At 37.4% G+C, this 23,153-nt stretch overlaps 2 protein-coding genes across 3 annotated transcripts; both read right to left on the bottom strand.

Moving 5' to 3' along the window:
* Positions 1-10,127: 10,127 nt before the first annotated feature.
* On the bottom strand, positions 10,128-12,763 carry LOC148562875 (uncharacterized). Its single transcript, XM_088491036.1, has 2 exons — positions 11,382-12,763; positions 10,128-11,298 (listed from the first exon to the last, which is right to left on the bottom strand). The coding sequence occupies exons 1-2, from the start codon at positions 12,761-12,763 to the stop codon at positions 10,128-10,130; spliced, it is 2,553 nt and encodes an 850-aa protein (XP_088347162.1).
* A 2,157-nt stretch (positions 12,764-14,920) lies between these two features.
* On the bottom strand, positions 14,921-21,650 carry LOC107605066 (NAD kinase 2, chloroplastic). Of its 2 annotated transcripts, none has more exons than XM_016306807.3 (8): positions 21,238-21,650; positions 18,092-20,047; positions 17,539-17,660; positions 17,284-17,425; positions 16,969-17,193; positions 16,763-16,837; positions 16,339-16,440; positions 14,921-15,361 (listed from the first exon to the last, which is right to left on the bottom strand). In XM_016306807.3, exons 1-8 carry the CDS (start codon positions 21,448-21,450, stop codon positions 15,158-15,160), a joined length of 3,039 nt encoding a protein of 1,012 aa, XP_016162293.1. In that variant the 5' UTR covers positions 21,451-21,650; the 3' UTR covers positions 14,921-15,157. The 2 variants fall into 2 exon arrangements, with proteins under 2 accessions (XP_016162293.1, XP_088347598.1); XM_088491472.1 differs by having other exon boundaries at positions 16,339-16,450; positions 21,238-21,583.
* Positions 21,651-23,153: the final 1,503 nt, after the last annotated feature.

Below are 23,153 nucleotides of genomic sequence, written 5' to 3'. Positions count from 1 at the left end.
GGAAGTTCAATTTACTAGGTTTTTAAATGGTTATTTTAATTCTTACCTGGATGGTTATTTTATTTGATTTAGTTTAAGTATATACAGTTAACAAATGCTGGATGGTCATTTCAATAGGTAGTTAAATGATTATTTTAATAACTATATAGATGGTTGTTTGATGTCCGGTGAAAAAGTTTTTAACACCGAAGAGGTAGGATGATTAATGAGAATAGGATAACAGACAGTTGGAGGAACAGAAGAGGGTGTGGGTAAATTTTATTGGTAAATTAAAGTTGGCATGATTAATTTTTTTAAAATAATTGTTTGAATTTTTTTTCTTGTATTAAATCAAATTTAAAACTCATTGTACACATTATCAAGATTTTTCATTATCTCCCTAACAAAATTCTTTTAAATTATCAACCCATTTCACAAGCTATGAAAATCTGAAAATTTAATTTCTACACCTCAAAAGCAAGATATATCTTTAAGACTTTAGAAAAACATTCAAACCGACGAATATCTTTTGGCTACAAAACATGAATATGTTGAATAATTTTTCATTTGAAATAAAAAAAATTCATTCTATTACTGCCAATACAAGACATTTTACTATATATTTATATTAAAAGCATTGTATTAGTGAAAAAAATATACACTTCTTGCATTTGTAAGGAATCAACTTTTCGGCGAAGAAAAAAAAATCGAATATCATTGTCATACTCTCACTATATATACAAATCAAGGAATCCTAAACAGAATTTAAAAAATTGAAATCTTACGCCAATGGAGAAGAGAGTTATTCCAATAGGAGTTGGAATTTGTCCATTAACTGCATGAGAGGTTAAGGCCAGTGAAGTTATCAAATGGTAGAGAGGATAATGTGGTTTGGAAGTTTGATAGTAAATGTGTTTTTTTTACTAACTCTTTTATGCAGGTCCTACAAACGGAGACTCTGTCAGATGAGATAACGAGCTACAGTTTCACAAGTTCAATTTGGAGAGGAGACGTACTTCCGAGAATTGAGCTTTTTGGATGGTTTGTGCTTGTTGGTAGAGTTAATACCAAAGAGAGGCTGAGTAGATTAGGCGTTATTATTCACAGTGATAATACATGTGTATTATGCAAGAAGGAGATAGAATCTGTTCAGCATTTATTTCTCCTGTGTGAACTAACATGGCAGGTGTGGTGCATTTGGTTGAGGTCTTTTGATAGAGATTGGGCTATTTCTGGAACCATAAGAGAACTGTTTGAGTGTTGGATTGGCATGCATAATCAAAAACAGGAGCAGAAGACGTGGCTGACTGGATTCTTTGCAGTGATTTGGAACATCTGGTTGGAACGTAATGCTAGGATTTTTAATAACAAGGAAGCAGGTGTTGAGATCATACAAAGGAAGACATTTTTGAGTTACAAAGAATGGACTGGCAGTGATCCTTTGAATTGTTGATGGCAATGCCGGAGATGACAGGAAATTTATGAATTTGTATGCAGTACTGTGTTGCCCGGTTTGTTTTGCTCCACTCTAATGTGTTGAGCTTTCTTTGCTTCAAAAAAAATATCTTTCTTTTTAATTGTTCGTCTTAAGTTTTGTTTATTTTCTTTCACTAGTTGTACACTTTTCATATCTTAGAATACTTGTTTTTAAGTTGTTTATGATTTAGATTATATTTTGTAATTTTGTAATATGTAATAATAGATTAGAAAATACAATCTGAGGAATTGTTACACTTGATAATATTTTGGAATGAGAATCTCAAATATTATGAGTATATCTTATACACAATTTCATTCTTTGTAATATAATTATTAGAAACCATTTTGATGGTTTTCAGTGGCTAAGAGAAGGGGGTTGAATCTTAGTCCTTTTTCACTTGATAACACTTGCTGATCTTTGAAACAACTTCTGGAGACTTTTTGTCTTTTTGTCTCGTAACCAGCCACGAGATTTTTTCTTTTGTTTCGTACCCAACCACGAGACTTTTCTTTTTGTCTCGTCAAACAGCACGAGATATTTTTCAGTTTTATCTCCTGTGTAGCAGAAACAGAAATGGAGTAGAAGAGAGAGAAAATTACACCCAGATATATCCTGGTTCAGCTGCTAAGTGCAGTGCAGCCTACATCCAGTCTCCATAAAAAAGATGATGAAATTTCACTATAATCATTCTTGATTACAAACACCAATTCTCCCTAAGAACTACCCTTCCTATCCAGGACAAGTCCAGAATCTAAATCCAATCCTGAACTTGACTTGGTTATTGCCAAGCTTTTACTGCAAAGTGCTAACCCAACTTGTAAGGGGATTCCCACAGAATCATGAAACACAACACAGATGTACAAAAGACCTCTAAGGACATCTATGGCTTTTTCTTTTAATTTTGTATGCTCTGCCTTTTTCGCTCTATGGCTTTTTCTTACAAACCTCTCTGTATGCCTTTTTCTATGAGACTCAAGACAGACAAAATTAAACAGAAAATTACAAAACAGAAAATATTGAAGGAGAAGAACTTCTGTTAACTTAGGTAGCTATGAGAACTCTGTGCTTTGCACTCTCACTCTTTCTCCTTGAATCAAACCCTGATTGTTCACCTTTACTTATAGGGAGAAACCTCTAAGGTTGAAACCAAACAAACCAAGCCAATCTTCTTCTTCTTCAAACAGAACTGGTTCTGCCAGAGAGAGAGAAGAGATAACCCATGCAAAACCCAACATGCAATTACCTCTTGTCCTTCCTTGGTCACCAATCTTCATCAATCCAAGCCCTCCATCCTTGCCTTGTTCTCCAAGGTGAACTCCTGGCCCTTGATGCTTCATCTGCTCCAATCTCTGCCTCTTCCATCACGTAGCCATTGTAGCTACCTCCTGTGGCGGTTGAGTAGAATCAGAGACAAGCCATCCCTCCAAGGATCTTCTTCTCTGACCGAAATCTTCTCTTCTATTTTTGGTATGGAGAAGTCAAGATCTCTTCACCAAATCTTACCACAAGTGATGAGAATCTTAGCCACAGCATACTTTTAATTTTCTTTTTCTTGCCATCATTGTGATGGTCTTGTAGCGTGCATCTTCTTCTCTTCGGTGGCTAGCTTTAGCTTCCATGGTTTGCTGTGTAATGACCGAAAAGAGAAGAAAGAAATGAGAGAGAGAGGAAAGAGAAATTATGAACAATAATTAATGAAACAAAGAAAGAGAATAAAAGTGAACTAATTTTCCACTCCCTTTGCTGAGTAGCGTGTAGCTTGATGATGTCCATCAAATCAAAGACCAATTCTCTCTCATGTTTCCAATGCATGTATTAACTTCACTTTAATAAAATTTGAATTCCACTACATGATAGAAATGGATTCCGTTGGAAGCTAGAAGCAATACATTTGCTTTCTCTCAAAATAGGTTTCGGACCAAGCATTGGATAATTTATCAAAGATTATATTTGGGCTTATAGCAACAAAATTCAATCTCACCCAATTTCCTTTTTATTTCGGACCAACTTTAATGGTCTAGTAACAAGTATTTAAATTGGGTCTGTATCACAAATTCTGACCCAAATAACACAGCAACTATTCAGCCATAGGATCAAATTAATTTTGTATCAATGCTGAATGTGTTTTCAATATGATTGGGCTTGCAACACTTTTCTTTTATTTTCGGCCCAAACAGAACCTGCATAGCAAAAATTAATTTAATCAACATATTTGAATTGAAATTAAATTAATATTTTCGTAATTAATCAAATTAATAATGTTTAGTCATCACAAATGTTATCTTAGAATTTTTCAAACTCATCACATTTTTTATATTTTATTTGGATCCGCTCGTTAAGACAGACTAAACCGTAATTCTCAAATTTTACAAATTTCAGTCGCAAAAAGGTCAAAAAATTATTTGAAGAGAAAAATCAGATTCTTACACAAAAAAGTTCGAAAAATGATTTTACGAAAAATCATATTCTTATATTCTACCCTTCTTAGAAATTTTGAGGAGAAATTTTGTCCTCAAAATTTCTGCTTTGAATAAGGAGTTACAGAAACATTTAAGTCATACAGTATAGTTAAGGTTCTTTGTTTTTTTTAATACAAAACAGAAAAAAAAGGCAAGAACAACAAAAAAAGTAAAAAGGCATAAAAAAGTGTCGCAATAAAAAGAAAAGAAGAAAAATGAAAATAACGTAACAAGAGGTAAAACATGAAGCCTGAAAATGAACTATGTGATTCAGGTGCATATTTGTGTGAATCATTTTGATCTAACTAATTACTTATTAGACCAACTTGACTTTACTTAGTGGTTCGTCCGAACACTAGGGAGGCCGAGCTTAAGTGCTTCCGAGTGAGTTAACACCGAAGAGGAAGAGCTTTGCGTCGGCCGGAAGTCAAACACTGCGGCGGGAATACCTGCACAAGATATTCTGATGCTCAAGTCAGTAATGATTCTCAGTGAGTGAGTTAAGAGTAAAGAGTGGAAAAGTGAGAGTGATAGAACCTGAGACCTAGCCGAGCATATTAGCTAGGTTTTATAGGAGTTGGTTTTTACCCGTTGGTGGATAAGTCCTAGTTTGTAGGTTGGTTGAGATATTCTATTTTGGTGCTATAAACCAGCTGAGCACGTTTCTTATTTTCAGTTGGGTGATTCAGCTTCGGTCCTGGTCATGTGCCGAGATTTTCGGACGGCTGATGCGGGACCGAGCTTTATTATGCACGTGTCTTTTTATTCGAATGGGTGAGGCCGAGCTTATCAGCTGACGTGCCGAGCTTGTTTGATGTGACATCAGCCTCAGATATTTGTGTGCCGAGAATTCCGGGAGACCGAGGATGTGGGTGACGTATCATAGCCCCCAAGCTTGCCTTGGTTTGGACAAGACTAAGGCGAGCTTTGTACACTTCGGATGGCAAAATCCTCGGTCGCTTTATTTGTTATGTGTGTCCCTTACAGCCCCCAAGCTTGTCTTAGTTTTGGCGCATTTTGTGTTTTGAAACGGTTTGTATCATTAATTTCCGGCGTCGTTCTTCGTGCGTTTAATGAATGATTGATTTGATTGTGCTGCGCATTCCAACGAACCCCTGACCGTCTGATTTGCAGAGTGTTGATCGTGGGTTTTTTGATGGCTTTGATTAGAGGTTAACGTTTCGTTTCTAACTGCTCCTTTTTCTGTAATAAACGAGGCTTTTTTTTCCTTTAGTTTTTGATGTTGGGAGCTTCTGCATTTTGGAGAAAAAATGAGCCAGAAAGGTGAGTGTGGATTTTGAGTTTTTATTTCTTTCCTCCTGCCTTAATTTTAGTTTTCTCTGCCGTATTTTATGGAAGAGGGAAATTCTGGTGTGGGTAAGGGCGATATGTATGGATGGGTTGATTCAAAGGTCAAGGAATATGTGTCTCAATTTAGTGATAAGGAGGCAGTTGACATGTTAGGCTCTAATGTCTGGGTTAGGAGTGGGAGTGGGGTAAGGATAAAGATACTTCCCTGTGATGCCAATGACCGGGTCTTCCATTGTCGCGACGATTGGGCTTATTTCTATATGTATAGTTGCCTGTTTATTGAGTTGGGGGTTAGGGTTCCGTTTACTGATTTTGAGTGTAGCGTTCTTTATTGGTTAAACTGTGCTCCTAGTCAACTTCATCCGAATTCCTGGGGGTTCGTTAGAGCTTTCGAAGTGTTGATGGATTTTCTTGAACAGCCGCCTTCTCTCCGTTTGTTCTTTTCTTTATTTCAGGTGAAAGGGGTTGATCGGGGTGTTTGGGTTAATCTAAGTAGTTATCCTCGTCGTGCGATTTTTGGTCTTTACAAGTCTTCTTTTAAGGACTTCAAAACTATGTATGTTAAAGTGAGGAGTGTACCCGAGGAGTTTCCTTTCTACCTTAATGAGTACCTTGTTGAGAGGTTCCCTTTATTTTGGTGTTCTGAACCTATGCAAGCTTTAGATGCGGATAGGTCGATTGATGATCAGCTTATGATGGAATTTTTGTTTGAAAAGTTGGGCCCAAAGGGATTGTTATCCGTGTCGGAGTTGTTGAAATGGGACACAGATAGGGTGGCTGTTCTGAAGTATTTAGGTAATTTAATTGTTTTTGGATGTATTGTTGTTTTCTTCTCGCTCGTTCTTATTGCTTTTGTTTTCTGAATAGGTGAGAAGGCGCCGACGATCACTACTGCTGGTCTGAAGTTGTTCTTCAGTCAGCGAAAAAAGGCTGAAAAGGAGGGTTCGACCACCAATGCTGAGAAAGACTTTGTTGTTCATCCTGAATCTGCTCTTAAGGTTAAGCGCAAGAGAGGTCATGTGAAAGAGAGAGTTGTTGAGGCTTTCTTGGAGAAAGGGGAGTCTTCCATCGAACTCCGAAGGGTGGAGTCAGTGTATGAGTCTCAGAAGAAGTTGCATGGTTATTCGGAAGATATACATAGTCGGTCCTTATGGGGTAAGTTATACCCTTTTTCTGTTATGGCGGATGAACTTTGTTGTTTTCCGGAAGACATGAAAATGATTGAGGATATCGGACATGTGGGAGTGAGTCGCTTTCTGCAGGTAAGTGTTATAATTTCTATTTTCGTATCTTCTTGCTTTGGTGTAGTTTTAATATGTTTTTTTCTTGTCTTAGGTGATTGGTGCGCGTATCGTGGCTGATGGGCGTGCTCAAGAGCTCGCCATTGAGAAGGAGAATAAATCTGCCTTGGATGTCGCTAAGTTATCCTTGGCTTTGGAGGAGAAAGAGAAAACCATCTCTGAGCTGTCTTCTGAGCTGTCTGAGGAGAAGCGCCTTCGGCTTACTTCTGCGGAAGAGGTAAGGACTACTAAGGTTGAGAATGATCGCTTGGGGTCAAGGGTTAAGGAGTTGCAGACTGAAGTCTACGAGGCCTTTGCACAAGGGTTTGAACGTGCTGTTTCTCAAGTGCGGGTGCTGTTTCCTGAGTCGGATGTGGATAAGCTTGATGCGACGAAGGTGGTTGTGGGTGGGCAGCTTGTGGAAGACGAACCTGTTGTTGCTGATGAAGGTGAAGGATCCAGCATTGGTGACAAAGTCGAGTAGGCTCTTAGTTAAAATTTGTGAGCTTCGTATGTAGTGTTGTGGTTCTTTTAGAACTTTTTTGCTTTTTTTTTTTGGGTAACTCCGAATATTGTTATCGGTAGTGATACTTTTGTTTCCGAGCATATAGCTCGGCTTAATTATGAAAAAAGGTTGATGTTTTGGATGAATTTATGATTATGTGTTGGAAACAGTCGTATGTATGTATTGAAGATGGCCTAAGCCATTCTTTGTTTAAGTGAACTTGTCAAAAATGTGAATAGATGTTCTAATGTAGTACTTGTCTTTTTGAATGGAAGCGCTTTAAGATTTGTTTGATGATAATGTTTGTTTGTACTTCTCCCGAGCATTATGCTCGGTATGCGCGTGTTGTTTTCCGAGTATGAAGCTCGGATTAGTTTGTTAATTGGAAACACGTTGACTTATTTTTATGGTGAAAGTTTTCCGAGGAATATGTGATGCTAGGGTTCCGAGGATAATGCTCGGATAATTTGGAGCGTTTATCAACTGAAATGTATGCTGACTGTCAGGATGAAAACTGTTTTGATTTCACAGTAAGTTGTATTTGTACAATGATTTGTTGCGTCCGGCCTCATTAAAACCCTTTCCGAGTAAAACCCTTGTGTTTTTGGGAAAAAACCTTCGGAGGGAAAAAGAGTACCATTATTCGCTATTATACAGGCTGTGTCATGACTGATATTCCCTTAGGGAGGAGACGTTCCATGTTCCTGGGAATTGTTCTCCTCTAAGGGTTTCTAATTTGTAAGCCCCCTTTCCGAGGTTTTGGAGGACTCGGAAAGGTCCTTCCCAATTTGCCGCTAATTTGCCATGTGATGACGGTTTTCGAGCATCCTCTGTTCGTCTGAGTATGAGGTCTCCATTGTTGAAGGATCTGTGTACTACTCTTTTGTTGTGTCTTAGCTCTAGATATTATTTTCTGGCTCGTTGTTTTATGGCGGAAATGTCCCTTTCTTCTTCTACAAGGTCCAATTCGGCTGTCCGAGCTTGTTGATTATTTGGTTGATTATATAGCTCGGTTCTTAATGTTGGGATGCTGACCTCTACTGGAATGAACGCTTCTGCGCCATATACCAATTTGAAGGGAGTTTTTCCTGTGGCAGATTGAATGCTAGTGTTGTAACTCCATAGAATTTCTGGAATGAGGTCGGCCCACTCTCCTTTAGCTTCCCCGAGCTTTTTCTTTAATCCCTGCAAGATAATTCTGTTAGCTGATTCAACTTGTCCGTTAGTCTGTGGGTGCTCTACTGAGCTGAAGTGATGTTTGATGTTAAAATTTGTTAGAAAGGTGGCGAGCTTATGGTCTGTAAATTGTCTTCCGTTATCCGAGATTATTTCTCTTGGGATACCGAATCTGCATATGATATTTTTCCATAGAAAAGATCGCACTTTTTCTGCTGTTATGTGCACTAGTGGTTGTGCTTCTATCCATTTAGAGAAATAGTCGATTGATACTAAGAGGAACTTTACCTGGCCTGGCGCTTTCGGAAAAGGTCTGAGGATATCCAACCCCCACCTATCGAAAGGCCAGCTTACCTCTATGGTATGAAGCTCCTCGGCTGGGGTCTCTGAGAGGGTGGCGTGCTTTTGACAATTATCACATGCTTTGACCTTAGTGATGCAGTCCCGTTTTATCGTCGGCCAATAGTATCCTGTTCGCAAGATCTTTGCTGCTAATGCTCGGCCGCCGATATGGTTGCCACAGACTCCTTCATGCGTTTCAGCCATAACTTCCTCGGCTTCCTTATTGCTGATGCACTTGAGTAGTGGTTGTGAATGTCCTCGCCTGTATAGGGTATTTCCGAGCACTGTATAGAAGCTTGCTCTTCTTCGGAAGAGCGGCAAGTTTGGTTCGTCATTTGGCATAGTGCCTGTGTTGATGTAATCGAGAAAAGGTGTCCGCCAATCTGGGACCTGTGTAATGCTCAAAATTGTATCCTGTTCAAAACTTGGTTTGTCAAGTGTTAGCTGGGACAGTGCCGATGTGTTTTCGGCTTGCCGAGTTGTGGCTAACTTAGATAACACGTCGGCCCTGGTGTTTTGTTCTCGGTTTACATGAATAATATCGAATTCTTTAAATTTTGAAATTAGATCCTTTGTTATGAGCCAATATTTCTCTAACAAAGGATCTTTTACCTGGAATTCGCCCTTTATTTGATGTACCACTAACGAAGAGTCGCAGTAGGCTGTTATTCAAGGTATTTGTAGTTGTAGGGCGAGCTTTAGTCCGGCGAGTAGGGCCTCATATTCTGCCTGATTGTTGCTTGCGTTGAAGCGGAACTGTAGTGACTGCTCGGCCACCACTTTGTCTCCTTCTTTTAGTAGTATCCTTGCTCCACTGCCTTCTTTGTTTGATGCTCCATCCACATGTATGCTCCAACTGACCTCTGTATTATGTGTGTCATTGGTCATCTCCGATATAAAGTCGGCTAGAACCTGTGACTTCAGTGTTTTCCTTGATTCGTACTGAATGTCGAACTCGGAGAGCTCGACCGACCACTTTATCAATCTGCCAGCGAGCTCGGGTCTGGTTAATATCTGCCTTAGCGGTTGGTCTGTTCGTACTATGATTGTGTGGCTCTGGAAATAGTGCCGCAGTCTTCTTGCTGTGGTGATTAGTGCTAGCGCCAGTTGTTCTATCTTCGGGTACCGTGTTTCTGTTGGTTGTAGTACCCTGCTGATGAAGTATACTGGGCTTTGCTTTCTTCCTGTTTCTGTTACTAAAACCGAGCTTATAGCATGGTTAGATACTGATAGGTATAAGTACAGTGGGTTACCTGTCTCTGGTTTTTGGAGGATTGGTGGTGATGTCAAGTGTTGTTTAAGTTCGGTAAAAGCGTTTTTGCATTCGTCTGTCCAGTTGAACTTCCTGCCTTTAGAGAATGTATGGAAAAGTGATAAGATCGGTTTGCCACTGCAGGTAGGAAATGTGACAGGGCGGCTATTCGTCCTGCAAGTTGCTGGACTTCCTTTACCGTTTTTGGGCTTGTCATGTTCAGTATGGCCTTGCACTTTTCTGGGTTGGCCTCGATGCCTCGAGATGTTAACATGAATCCCAGGAACTTCCCTCCATGTACCCCGAACGCGCATTTGTCTGGATTGAGTCTCATGTTATATGCTCAGAGTTGCTTGAAGATTTCTACTAAATCGTCACAGTGTGATCCCTGCATAGGTGTTTTGGCTACCATGTCATCTACATAGACCTCCATATTGCGGCCTATCTGCTGCTGGAATACTTTGTCCATTAGCCTTTGGTATGTCGCACCTGCATTCTTTAGGCCAAAGGGCATTACCTTGTAACAAAAATTCCCATGTTCTGTTATAAAAGCTGTTTTGCTTTGGTCTTCTGGGTGCATTAGAATCTGGTTATAGCCAGAGTATGCATCCATAAAACTCAAAGTTTTGAAACCAGAGGCGTTATCAACTAACTTATCAATACAAGGCAATGGGTATGCATCTTTAGGACAAGCTTTGTTTAAGTTTGTAAAGTCGATGCACATGCGCCATTTACCTGAGTTTTTCCTTACCATTACCACGTTGGACAACCATGTGGTGAAGCGAATTTCTCTGATGAAACCTGCATTGAGGAGCTTCTGGGTTTCTTCGAGTGCTGCTTGTTTTTTCTCTTCTCCGAGGTTCCTTTTCTTCTGTGCAACTGGTCGGATTGTTTTGTCGATTGCTAGCTTATGGCAGATGACTTCTGGGTTGATTCCGGGCATGTCATCTGGCGTCCATGCAAAAAGGTCGGCGTTCTGACTCAGTATGTGAATGAGTTTTGCTCGGTCTGCCCCTTCTAATGCTTCTCCAACATATGTGCATTGTTTGTCGTCTGATGTCAGTGTTACTTGTTGAAGATTGTCCATTGGTCGAGGTCTTTCGCCGAGGTCTTCTCTTGGGTCGAGGTCGGCTAGTGTCGCTGTGTTGGCGGACGTGTGGATTGCTTGAACCTGGGGCCGAGCTTCCTGTTTTGTTTGTACTGGTTTTAGACCAGCGTTATAGCATTGCCGAGCTTCTTGATGGTCGGCATACACCGTAGCGATCTTGTTTTCATGCACTGGAAACTTGACACACAGATGTAATGTGGACACCACTGCCCTGAATATATTCAGGGCGGGTCTCCCAAGTATAATATTGTAAGGGCTGTAACAGGTTACTATTAGGTATTGAATATCGATCGACTTGACATAGGGATTTCTCCCATTGTGGTCTTTAGCCATATGTGTCCTATGATGGGGACTCTCTCTCCGGAGAACCCAATTAGCTCTCCGGAGGAGAGTTGTATCAATTTTTCTGATAATTTCATTTTTGTAAAAGTAGAGTAAAATAAAACATCAACACTACTACCTGGATCTAACAATGTTTTTCTTACCAACAGTTCTCCGACCTGGATTGAAATTACCACGGGATCGTCGAGGTTAGGGCTTGCCGATTTGAAGTCTGCTTGGTTGAAGGATATTGTGACATATGGTTCTTTGTCCTTCTTTGGTTGTATAGTTCCTTCGATTGCCAGCATTGCTCTATAGCTTCGTTTCTTGGCCGAGCTTGTTTCTCCTCCGCCTGCGAATCCCCCTGATATGTGGTTGATGACTCCTCTTGGTGGATCAGGAGTCGTTCTCTCTTTTTTGTCGTCGGCGATTGCTTGCTTATGTTCTACCCTGTCCGAGTTTCCTCCTCTTCCTTTCTGGGTCTCGATGTATTTTTCCAGGAGCCCTTGGCGTGCTAGCCTTTCCAGGAGGTCCTTCGCAACGATGCAGTCATCCGTAGTATGACCGAACTTCCGGTGGAAGGCACAATGCTTTGTCTTGTCCACGAACCGTTGATCATGGTAGTTCCCTGCTCGGGCTGGTGGCTTTATGATTTTGGCGTTGAGGATTTCTCTGATGATGTTCTCTCTTCTAGTGTTGAATCTGGTGTATGTGTTGTACTTTGACGCGGGATTAGAAGGTTTCTTAGTGTCCCTGTTGCTTGGCGATCTGAAAGTCCTTTCTTCGTCTCTCCGATGTGGTTGTTTGTCCGACTTCTGGGCTTTTCGGAGTTCTTCGATCTCCATTTGACCTGCCGCCCTTTCTCGGAATTCCTCTAGCATCTTCGGCTTTGTTATTGCAATGGTCTCCCAAAATTTGCCAGGCCTAAGGCCGGCCTTGAGAGCGTGCAGGTGAACGGCCGGGTCCAAGTCTTGGATCTCCATAGTGGCGTCAGCGAATCTGGTCATGTAGTCTTTCAGGCTCTCGTGCTGACCTTGTTTGATGGTGCCGAGATAGTCTGAGCCATGTACGTAGATTCTTGATGCAGCAAAATAATCAATGAATGATCTGGCGAGGTCTTCAAAGGAGGAAATCGAACCTGCAGAAAGTTTAGAAAACCAGAGTAACGCAGCACCGTCTAGGTACGTGGGGAATGCTCGGCAGAGGACGGGCTCATTGTTAGGGCCGTTGAAAAACATCATTGATTGGAACTTCTTCACATGGGCCCGAGGGTCGCCGAACCCCTTGTATGGTTCTAGCGCGGTAGGCAGCGTAAAGTTTTTCGGCATTTGGTAGTTTGTGATCTCCTCGGAGAAAGGGTTGTCAAGGGTGAGCTTCTCCTTTGGCGGAACGATGTTTAAAGGGTCCGCCGCACTTTGAGTCGAGCCTTTGGAGTTCTCTCCATTGTTATGTGTTGAGAGCTCGGCTATTCTTCGTACCTCCGCCTGAAGCTCAGCGATTTGAGCCAGGAGGTCGTCCTGTGAGAGTTGTGGAATTTTCTTGTCAGCCATGTCCGAGGATCGGGAATCCTGCAAAATAAAGTAGAAGACTAAACGAAGGAAAAAATGGGGTTATATGTACTCCTGCCCCACGGTGGGCGCCAAGTGGTTCGTCCGAACACTAGGGAGGTCGAGCTTAAGTGCTTCCGAGTGAGTTAACACCGAAGAGGAAGAGCTTTGCGTCGGCCGGAAGTCAAACACCGCGGCGGGAATACCTGCACAAGATACTCCGACGCTCAAGTCAGTAATGATTCTCAGTGAGTGAGTTAAGAGTAAAGAGTGGAAAAGTGAGAGTGATAGAACCTAAGACCTAGCCGAGCATATTAGCTAGGTTTTATAGGAGTTAGTTTTTACCCGTTGGTGGATAAGTCCTAGTTTGTAGGTTGGTTGAGATATTCTATTTTGGTGCTATAAACCAGCTGAGCACGTTTCTTATTTTCAGTTGGGTGATTCAGCTTCGGTCCTGATCATGTGCCGAGATTTTCGGACGGCTGATGCGGAACCGAACTTTATGATGCACGTGTCTTTTTATTCGAATGGGTGAGGCCGAGCTTATCAGCTGACGTGCCGAGCTTATTTGATGTAACATCAGCCTCAGATATTTGTGTGCCGAAAATTCCGGGAGACCGAGGATGTGGGTGACGTATCACTTAGTTTAAATAAAAATTATTGTTAGATAAACAAAAGAAGAAAAATACATCATTTTTATGACAAACAGAAATTTAGAATATAAACACAGAGAAAAATTAGTGGAAATAGAAGCATAAAAAATACTTAGACAAATAGTACATGAATTTTTGAAAAAAAACACAGAAATTTGTGAATGAAAACATATAATTTCTGTCTTTAGAAAGAGGATGAGCATAGTTATTAATATAACAATTATTTTTTTCCTATATACTTTTTTGATGCTCTATTGTTTTTTTGGTTCTTCTCTTTCTTCTCTTCGTTTTTTCTTATCTTTGTTTTGTTTGTTTTTAATACGAAATAGAGAAGAAAAAAGAAGCAAAAATATCAAAGAAAAAGGAAAAAAAAAAGAACATAAAAAAACCTCAACAAAAGAAGAAAAAATGAGAAAAACGCAACTAAAAATAAAAATGAAGTGAGTTTGAACGATGTAATTTACTCACATTTGTGTGAATAATTTGTCTCACTAATTTATTATTAGGCCGATTTAATTAGATTTGGTTTAGAAAAACATTATTCATGGTGTAGTATGGCTAATTAAAAAATAGTTCTGGTGCATAACATGTTTAAGCAAGAGTAATTATCCAAATCAATTTCTAACAATTTTAAAAGCAGATATTTTAGTTTTTAAGAAAAATTAGTACACAGATTAATCTCAAAATTTTATTCTGACAGACAAATCAGTTCTCATTTTATATTTTGGCAGAGTAATTACCAAAATCAGTCCTCAAGAATTTAAAAGTGAACGTTTTAGCCTCCAAAAAAAATTAATACACAAATCAATCCCAACGTTTTGCTCTGTTAGACATAACAATCTTCGGTCCATTCTACTTTTACTATATGTCAACCTTTATTATTATTAATTTATTTGTGCATGTGAGACGATGATAATAGCATATTAATTTACTCATTTCATTAGAAACAAGTAAGGTGAATAATGATAGTTTGAAATTCAAATTAAAATGTTTTTTTTAATTCAAACATTTTTTAAAATAGGACATCTTTTGATTACGTTAAATATAAAAATATCAAATGGTTTTAACTTTTGTGTAGAATAATCTCTAATAATTTTATTGAACATTATTATTATTATTATTCTTATTGTTGTTGTTGAGTGACTATATATATATATATATATATAAGAATTTAATAAATAAATTTATCATTATTTTTAACTAAAAAATATAAAAATTATAGTACAATGTTATTGTACAAATAATAATTATTTTACTTTTTTTTTAAGATGGAAGATTGTTATGTTTGTCGGAATAAAATCTTTGATATGTTTTTATGTATTATTTTTTTTTGGATTAAAATATTCACTTTTAAAATTCTTGGAGACTGATGTGGATAATTATTCTTTAAAATATGTACAAAAGGACACATGTAACATTTTAAACCAATAATCAACACAGAACCAAAATAAAACATCTCCTTCCACTTACACAGATGAAGTATAGCAAAAAGTTATAAACATTCAGATGGAATAAAGAGCCCCTAATAAGATTAGCAATTTAATGTACCACATTTGTCTAAAGTGTATGTATACACCAGTATCTAGCAATTATCACATGTGAAAAATCATTGGCTAAACCCTACCTTAACAATGAATGCCAATGGAAGCAACTGGACGTATATGCTATATTTATGTTCTATAGTCTGAATGTACAATCTGTACAGTAATTACACAACCCTGTCAGTGCATGACTTTCACACGCATCATAGGGCCTTCTGATCGAGCCTTTCGTTCCAGTTCAGGCACCGAACGAGGCTGCTGAACCAATCACCTGTTTGGTCAAACTTATTAACAGTTGGAAGCGGATGCTCACTCATAGATATTCGGACAGAATCTCCCCTTGAAAGTTGCTGCCTTCTCTTTCCATCAAATGAAACCCAGGCATTACTTCTTGCATCTTCTGGAATCTGTTATTAATAAAACCTACGTAAGGTACATACCAAATTCTCAATTATAAAATACTAAATTATTTGCCACAAATGCCAAACAAGTAATTAGCATATCCCACAGTAATAAATAAGCATATCTACTAAGTACCACAAAAAAGACAAACAACCATGATGAACACCATTCAGCAATCAACTACACGTATAATAACCCACACATATGCATTTATAATCAATTTTATAAAAAAATCACAAAATATAATCAAAGTTCATAAATAATATAGTCACAATAGCTTTATACTTATAATCAAAATACGAAATAAAGTACAAAAATAGTGATGGTTGATTTGTTGTGTTTATGAAATATTTGATTATTCTTAAAGTTGATTATTTTGTTAAAAAAATAAATGAACAATGATAAAGAATCATCAGAATTTATAATTTTTTGCTATCGGTTTAGCTATAAAGTATATTGTTGAATTATTATACTAAAGAAATTGAGTTGATAACTAAGTCATGACTAAAACCAATAAATTCTGATGGCCTAGTATTACTTAAAATAAAAAAGAATTTATAAGACAATACATATAAATATAGATAAAGACGTGGTGGCTGAATTTTAGTGTTGCATTTGGTGTCTTTCGACCCCCTTCCCCATTTTTCGGTATCCTTGCGTTAGGATTGACTTTCATAGATACCTTATTATTATTGTTATTATTATTATTATTATTATTTAGAAAAAAAAAATACTTTCCCTAGAATCGTTAGTAAATAAGCTGTTCTAGCAAAAACCGATCTACTTCTTTTAAGAAAAAGTACCTCCATAATATTGTGTGTATATTTGGATACAACTTTTATAAGAAACACCTTTTTTATTTATATTTTTTTTCTAAAAAAACTAATTTATCCGATTTTAGATGATTAACAATACTCAGCTTTGAAAAAATGCAGAAGCAAAATCTGTTTTTAATAAAAATATTTTCCAAAAATATGCTCACCTTTAGTTCAAGTCGAGCAGAATCTGGAAGTACAACCGGTCTAAATGAGAGCGAGTGTGGACAGATCGGGGTAAACAGCATGCAGGGAACGTTTGGATGGACCTGCAGTTTTCTTATCACATGATTCACATCAGATCAGTTAAATTCACAGTGCAAAAAGCAATGAATTATAATGTCATGCTGACAATGTACAGCTCAAAATTTTATAATTCTAACATGAAACTAGAACATGAAGGAATGATCGTCTGGGGTCTTGAAACCATATTAGATTTGAGATTAAATGAACATAACTAAACTCCAACAACTAGCTCAAGAAGTAAGTGATGTCACTTATAAACTATCTAAAAATCTTAACCCTGAGAGATATAGGACTGGTAATAATCTAAATAACTCAATAATGAGTCAAACACTAACTCAAGCTTACCATGGAACCTCCAGCAGCTGTAGAATAAGCTGTGCTTCCCGTTGGAGTGGCTACAATGACTCCATCACCTTGTACCTGAAAGACACGACACTTGTCTCAATATATTCCACTGCCTCATGAAAATGTTAAAAATTCATTTTTCTCAATATGGAATACAATGAATGCATATATCTGTTGACAGTAACTCAGTTAGAGAACAAACTTACTTTGGTTATAAGACGATTATGTTCATAACATTCGATCTTTGAAAGATATGGATTTGAACCCCGGTCGACAACAACTTCGTTGAGAATATCAAATACCTTCCCTGGCATTGCTTTACCCTTGCGAAAAATTTCACATCTCAGACGCATTCTAAGAGTAATGTATACACCGTCCCGCATATTATTTCCATGGATGACTTGTCGAAGGTCGCGCTTATAGTCCTCGAACTACATACAGATAACAGAATGGAAATCAAACAATAAGAAAGAAGCTATTCATATCCTTTTACGATAAAATAATGGAGTTGGTTAGCTTACACTATGAGAAGTCAGAAAGCCAAGAGAGCCAAGGTTAAAGGACACAATCGGGGGAACAGCTCCTCCAAACAGATTTGAAGCATGCAGTATGACACCATCTCCACCCAAGCAAGCCACAAAATCTACTTTATCATGTAGATCACTGGATCAAAGGCATTGAAATATTAAGATATCGTTAAATGAAAGCACAGGTTTATGCAAATGAAGGGAAAAAAGATTCAAGTCAATTCATATAGATATAGAAACTCAAGATACCTGGTATCCTGATTATAAAATGTCTGAACAAAGCCAAAGCCTGGAATTCTAGCAAATATATCATGTACATCTGGTTCGACCAGAACATTCATTTTCTCTTGGTGATACAAGAAAGAAGCAACCTACAGAATAGATATAGAAGTTGTAAATTAGTTATACACTTCACAACAATGACAGCCATGATTTCCTTAAGAACAAAAAATTGACCAAAGTTCTCTTGGTATAACATTCAAAACCCAAAAAAGTTTTGATCCCTAAATTCAACTCCTTTATTAAACAAGGACATTCAGATGTCACTGTTCCATTTTCAGTACTGATAATCTAGATCCAACTGTCCATATATCAACTTTTCTGCGCTATATTTTCAGCATTTTCTATCTAAATGTAAGACATCTTGCCATAACAATATTTATTTGGCCATCCAGTTTCCATATTAGAAAAACATTAAAATACTAGAAGAAATACAAACACAAAGTGTTTAGCAAATAACTTTTTCAAAGATGCCAATTTTATAATGATATATAGAGTAAAAAGAAAATCAAGGAAGTAATACGTCTTTTGCTTCTTCCATTAGTTCTTCCCCCAGCTTTTTCAACAATAACACTGTCTTTGGCATTGATTTCCACATAAGCATCTGTTGTTGGGTGCTAGGATGAGAGAAGGCCAAAGAAGATTCAGTCACTTTTTCCCTGGTACAAGAAAACCCATCTGTTCGAACAAGAAACATCTCTGCTTTCTTTCTTGATTGCAGTCTTACAACTCCTGTCGAAGACGCACACATATCTCCCTCGATGGATCCTAAGTCTTCATAATCTGATGCTGACCCAGGCTTAACCACACGATCTTTAACCCTTTGAGAGTTGGTTGTTCCATTATTGAAGTCATTGTTCGCAATGGAAGAGACATTGGCATTAGACATGTATTGCCTTTTTCCTTCACTAATTCCATGCACAGTTTTCCTCGAAGAATGAGATGTACTCCCATTAACTAACTTCCAGTTGTCACCAAGTGTATTCTGGGGCTCTCCAATTGGATAATCTAGATGAGCTGAACCGTTGGAACTTTCTGGACCCACCGTTTTAGGAGCAGGATTATCACCATTGGTGTTAACCACATCCCGAGATAGTCCTCCGACATGCTTGTTCTCCGATTTGGGTAAGCATTCCAACCTTTCAATCTGATAATTCATGTAATAGGGAGGTGTTACCTTCTTGCTTCTGAAAAATTCAGACATTTTCCTTCTGGAAAAGACATCACAAGGAGGAACTTGAGCTTCTAAAGGATTTATTTTGCCAAAGAAACTTGGATAAGATCTGTCCGCAATAGTCCCGTTGTATTCTGAAATTTTCTTATTCTCAGGAGTACTTCCACTTGTAGCCCCAGCTTGTGATTTCTCATAACTAGAGTCACTTTTGTCAAATGTTCCAAAAGAACTATGTGTTGCCCCCAAACACTCTTGTAATGAATTGATATCTTTTCCCCTGGACAATTGCTCTGCAGTCATTAAAGAGTCCTGCAGTTTCTCAGATCCATTTGAATAAAATGGTAACATGTCATTCGAAGCAACTGATTGATTAGAAACAATCTGTGATGCAGAGCGAGTCATGTACTGCTTCCATCGCGAAACCATGGCAGATGTTCGCCAAACTCCTTCTTTGCTGTGAAGATAGATAGGCCTTTTCCTGCAATCTGAGACATAGGATGCAAATCTTACAACTTGTTCCATTGTAGGAGCAGTCCTAACTTCAACTGGGATTTTTACCAAATCAACTCTTCCAGATGAAATAGCTTCATTGACAGCCAATTCATAGAGGTTATCTTTCACGGTTTCTGCTCTGAGATCTATAATAGTCTTATAACCTCTATCCAGTAACCACTTCAGGCCCTCTTCTGTTACGTGACCACCTGCCCAAAAAGCAGCATCTGAGTCTTTGGACTCTGTGTTGCCTTTAGAAGTAGATAAATACACAGGAGTCCAATTTGCAAATAGTGTATGACAAGGATAACCCTCCTCACGAGGAAAACCAGGATCGTAGCAAACATTCTTTAATCTCTGAAGTTTTCTCCAAACATTTAAGATTCTATCATCACCAGCTATTAAATAGTTTTCAAGAGCAACATGCAAGCTTTCACAACACCTTTTCATCTCACTCCTAAAAACAGCAAGTGGGGGTTCGTCCATTGCACTAAGATCTCCACCACGAAAAGAATTCATAATCGAGGATCTTCCGGAAATAACATCCTCCCTGCCTTTGTTGACAAGGGATACCATACATCCAAGAACAGAAACTATTTTATCTTCAAGATGAGGTTTCTCATCTGGTGGAACCTCATATGAGACACTACATTCCCCAGTAAAAGGGTTACATAAAGCATCCATTAACGCAGAATGAAGCCTTTCAGAATTCCTGAAGATCCTACAATATGCCTCAACTTCTGCAATATCACCTGGGACAGGACCCATCCATGACGAAGTTGTTTGATCATTGGATTGGAAGGAACTTGGGTTCTAAAACGTACAAAGGAAAAAGAACATTGAAAATGAATGTCAATAGATGACATGAAACTTTGCTATTCATTAATCCATTTAAACCAAATTTTAAAAAATTATTATCTATTATGTAAACAGAGAAAGAAGGTGAGGAGAAAGAAGCTGAGCAAATTATATGTATATCACAAATGAAATTCATTCAAAGTTAGTTCGGTTTTGCATTTTGCATCAGCATAAAACAAGAACACAACCAGAATTCACTAAGATGTAACATACAAATATAGAATCAAAATTTAGGAAAATGTTATTTCTACATATTTGTATAACTATATAGTGAGTTAGACAAGACACCCTATCGAGATCTAGTTGATGCCATTCAAATAAACGTGGACTTCATTATATAGGTGTTGAAGGTGATGATAATTAAAAATGGGATTTACACTATCCACGACCACAAGTGAATATATCCCAAAAGCATAACCATACTAGTGACAATGGTTTCATAGCCATATCACAGTACACCCTAGCAACAAATAAAGAGATTCAATTTTGATTTTACTGCATCAGTTTTACACTATTAGACTAGTGCATTCAAATTTCATCCACTCATAGTGTTTTTTACATTGTTAGTTCATAGAAAGTAATTTTTAAATAATATTATTATGCAAAGAATTTCAAGCTTTGAGCAACCACTAAAGTTTTCTCTCTAACTTGAGGGTCACAGTCCAAACTGTACAGTTAGCCATCGACGCTTCTGTCAAGATAGACAGCCTACAATCCACAAACTGCTGCCATTACTCAGACCCTCCTCGGTAAAATGCAAGCTTGTAGATTGAACTACCCTTTCTATTATTTGCAAAACATTTCATATTGGATTTAAATTCTATGTATGGTCACTATTCTAGTAAGAAAGGTTTTGATACAAAAATCTAATTATGTATTACCATATCAGTAATAGTAACTATTTCTTGCATTTACTTGATGAAGGTCATAGAAACAATGCAGACAAGAAAACTAAACGCTCTCATTTCTCTTTAAGAATAAAAAATAAAAAAAATAATATATATATATATATAAACTAAGTTTTTTCTGCTAACTAGAAACATGAACGATTGACTTCCTAACTTGTACACGGCACATATTTCAACTTCAAGTTAGGACATATAGATGTGTATAACAGATGATAAGAAGACGAGATATATAGGTACCGAAGAGTCGAGTCCAAAATTGAAGGAGAAGGAGTTGGAAAGTTGGGCGCTAACGAAAAAGTTGAAGGGTCTACGGAGCCGTCCACTCTTATTCTTCCTTTGAAACACGAAGTCGAAGCGGAAGATTCCAGCATTGGCCAGTGGCGGAGGAGAAGGCTTGAAGAAGCACAGATACGAAGGCCAGAAGGCTCCGGCCGCCAGACGCGGGTTCATCACGACGAAGAACACCACGTGTCACTTGTAGATACATTACATGTTACCATAGGGAGTGTGAGGGAGACTACGGTAATACGAAACGAACGATCACCCAAGATATAATTTTTTATTATTTGTTTTATGTTTTATATTTATATTTTTATGTGCTTTACCCTGTTCAGTTATACGTTGTTGGTGTTTGCCTGTCTGTTTGGGATGGATTTACACAAAAGATGTGTGGTTGGATGATGGCGGGGAATATCGTATTGCAATCAATAACAACAATAATAATAACAACAAAATGATTTTTGTGGTGGAGGCAAACTGTCCTGCCTGCTAGTGGATATTTCATATTTCATATTTATATTTGTTGCTATTATTTTGTGATGTGATACTTATGGATTTTCTTTTATTTTTCTTCGCATTATCCGATCCTCTTTTTTAACCTTTTTTATAATATGATTGGGCCACGACAACATTATATATTCTAGGAGATTATAAGACACAATCCTTTAAGTTAAAGGGCAAACTAGTATTCATTGGGTGCTTGAGGAATAAATACTAGATAAGTAATATAAATAGTGTGTATGACCAAAAAAGAAAAAAGTAATATAAATAGTGTGAGAAAATAGAAATTACATGCGCGGGAATGAAATGAGATCATTGTAATTGTGGTCTCATGCTTAATTTATGGTGGATGGCTGGATGCAATGGAGTAAGTAGTAACTTCACATAAGCAGGAGCATGTAAAGTGTTTACTGTGCAAGTTGAATTGTTTAAAAGTAGGTGTATTGTGTGATGCTTTTTACTGTTTTATTTTGAACTTTGGCTGTTTTGTAATCTGAGCTTTGATTTTAATGGCAGTATTGAAGGTGTATTGAAAATCTTCAGAAACTTTCTGCTCTCCTTTTTGGGTCAAATTATAAATCAACGATCTAAAAAAATTGAACGGGTTTACAGTAAGTCTATAAAACTAAAAATGAAAGTTAAAACTCTAAAGCTTATACAAGATAAAAACAATTGTGAACTATGATAATGTATTTTTAAAAATTATTTTGTCCCTATACTATATTTTTTAATTCAATAAATCAATCATGTGTATATCTTTTTGTGTTTAATTTTGATGCATTGACGGTGTAAAATTTACACAGTCATCCAATCACGCGATCAATAAAAATAATAGTTACTTTGGATGATGTGACATTACGTGATTAATGTATGTATAAAACTGCTTTATACTGACCGTACATCAAAATTAAATTTATATTTTTTATTGCAAATTATATAAAAATATTAATATTAATTAAAAGAAATTTCGTGTATATATGATACCAATTATTACATTTATTATTTGAAAGAAAGAAAGAAAGAAATCAGAATACGATATAAGATCATTTATATACTATATATAATAAATTGCATATTATAATATATTTTAAGGTAAATGCTATCATACCCTGTATAAAATAAAAGGTAAATTATTCTTTGTGATATATATAGTATTTATAATTACAATTAAGTTGAATGTTAACTATAACAATTAAGTATATATTTTTTATTTTTCTTTTTCTCTCTTGTGATTTTTTAAATTTAGTTTAGTACCACCAGTCTATGGTAGTGGTGGTGGGAGCCATTGTTGGAGAAATTTTTTTGTAATGAACTCATAAACCCATCAACAAGGTGCAAGTACGTATTCAACATGCATGACAACATTTGTGCTA

The sequence above is a fragment of the Arachis ipaensis genome, chromosome B6, assembly GCF_059453495.1.
Source record: "Arachis ipaensis isolate K30076 ecotype BB chromosome B6, ASM5945349v1, whole genome shotgun sequence".
NCBI classification, from domain to species: Eukaryota; Viridiplantae; Streptophyta; class Magnoliopsida; order Fabales; family Fabaceae; genus Arachis; species Arachis ipaensis.
The sequence above is the reverse complement of the archived record's forward strand: the minus strand, read 5'-3'. Positions and strand labels throughout refer to the sequence as shown.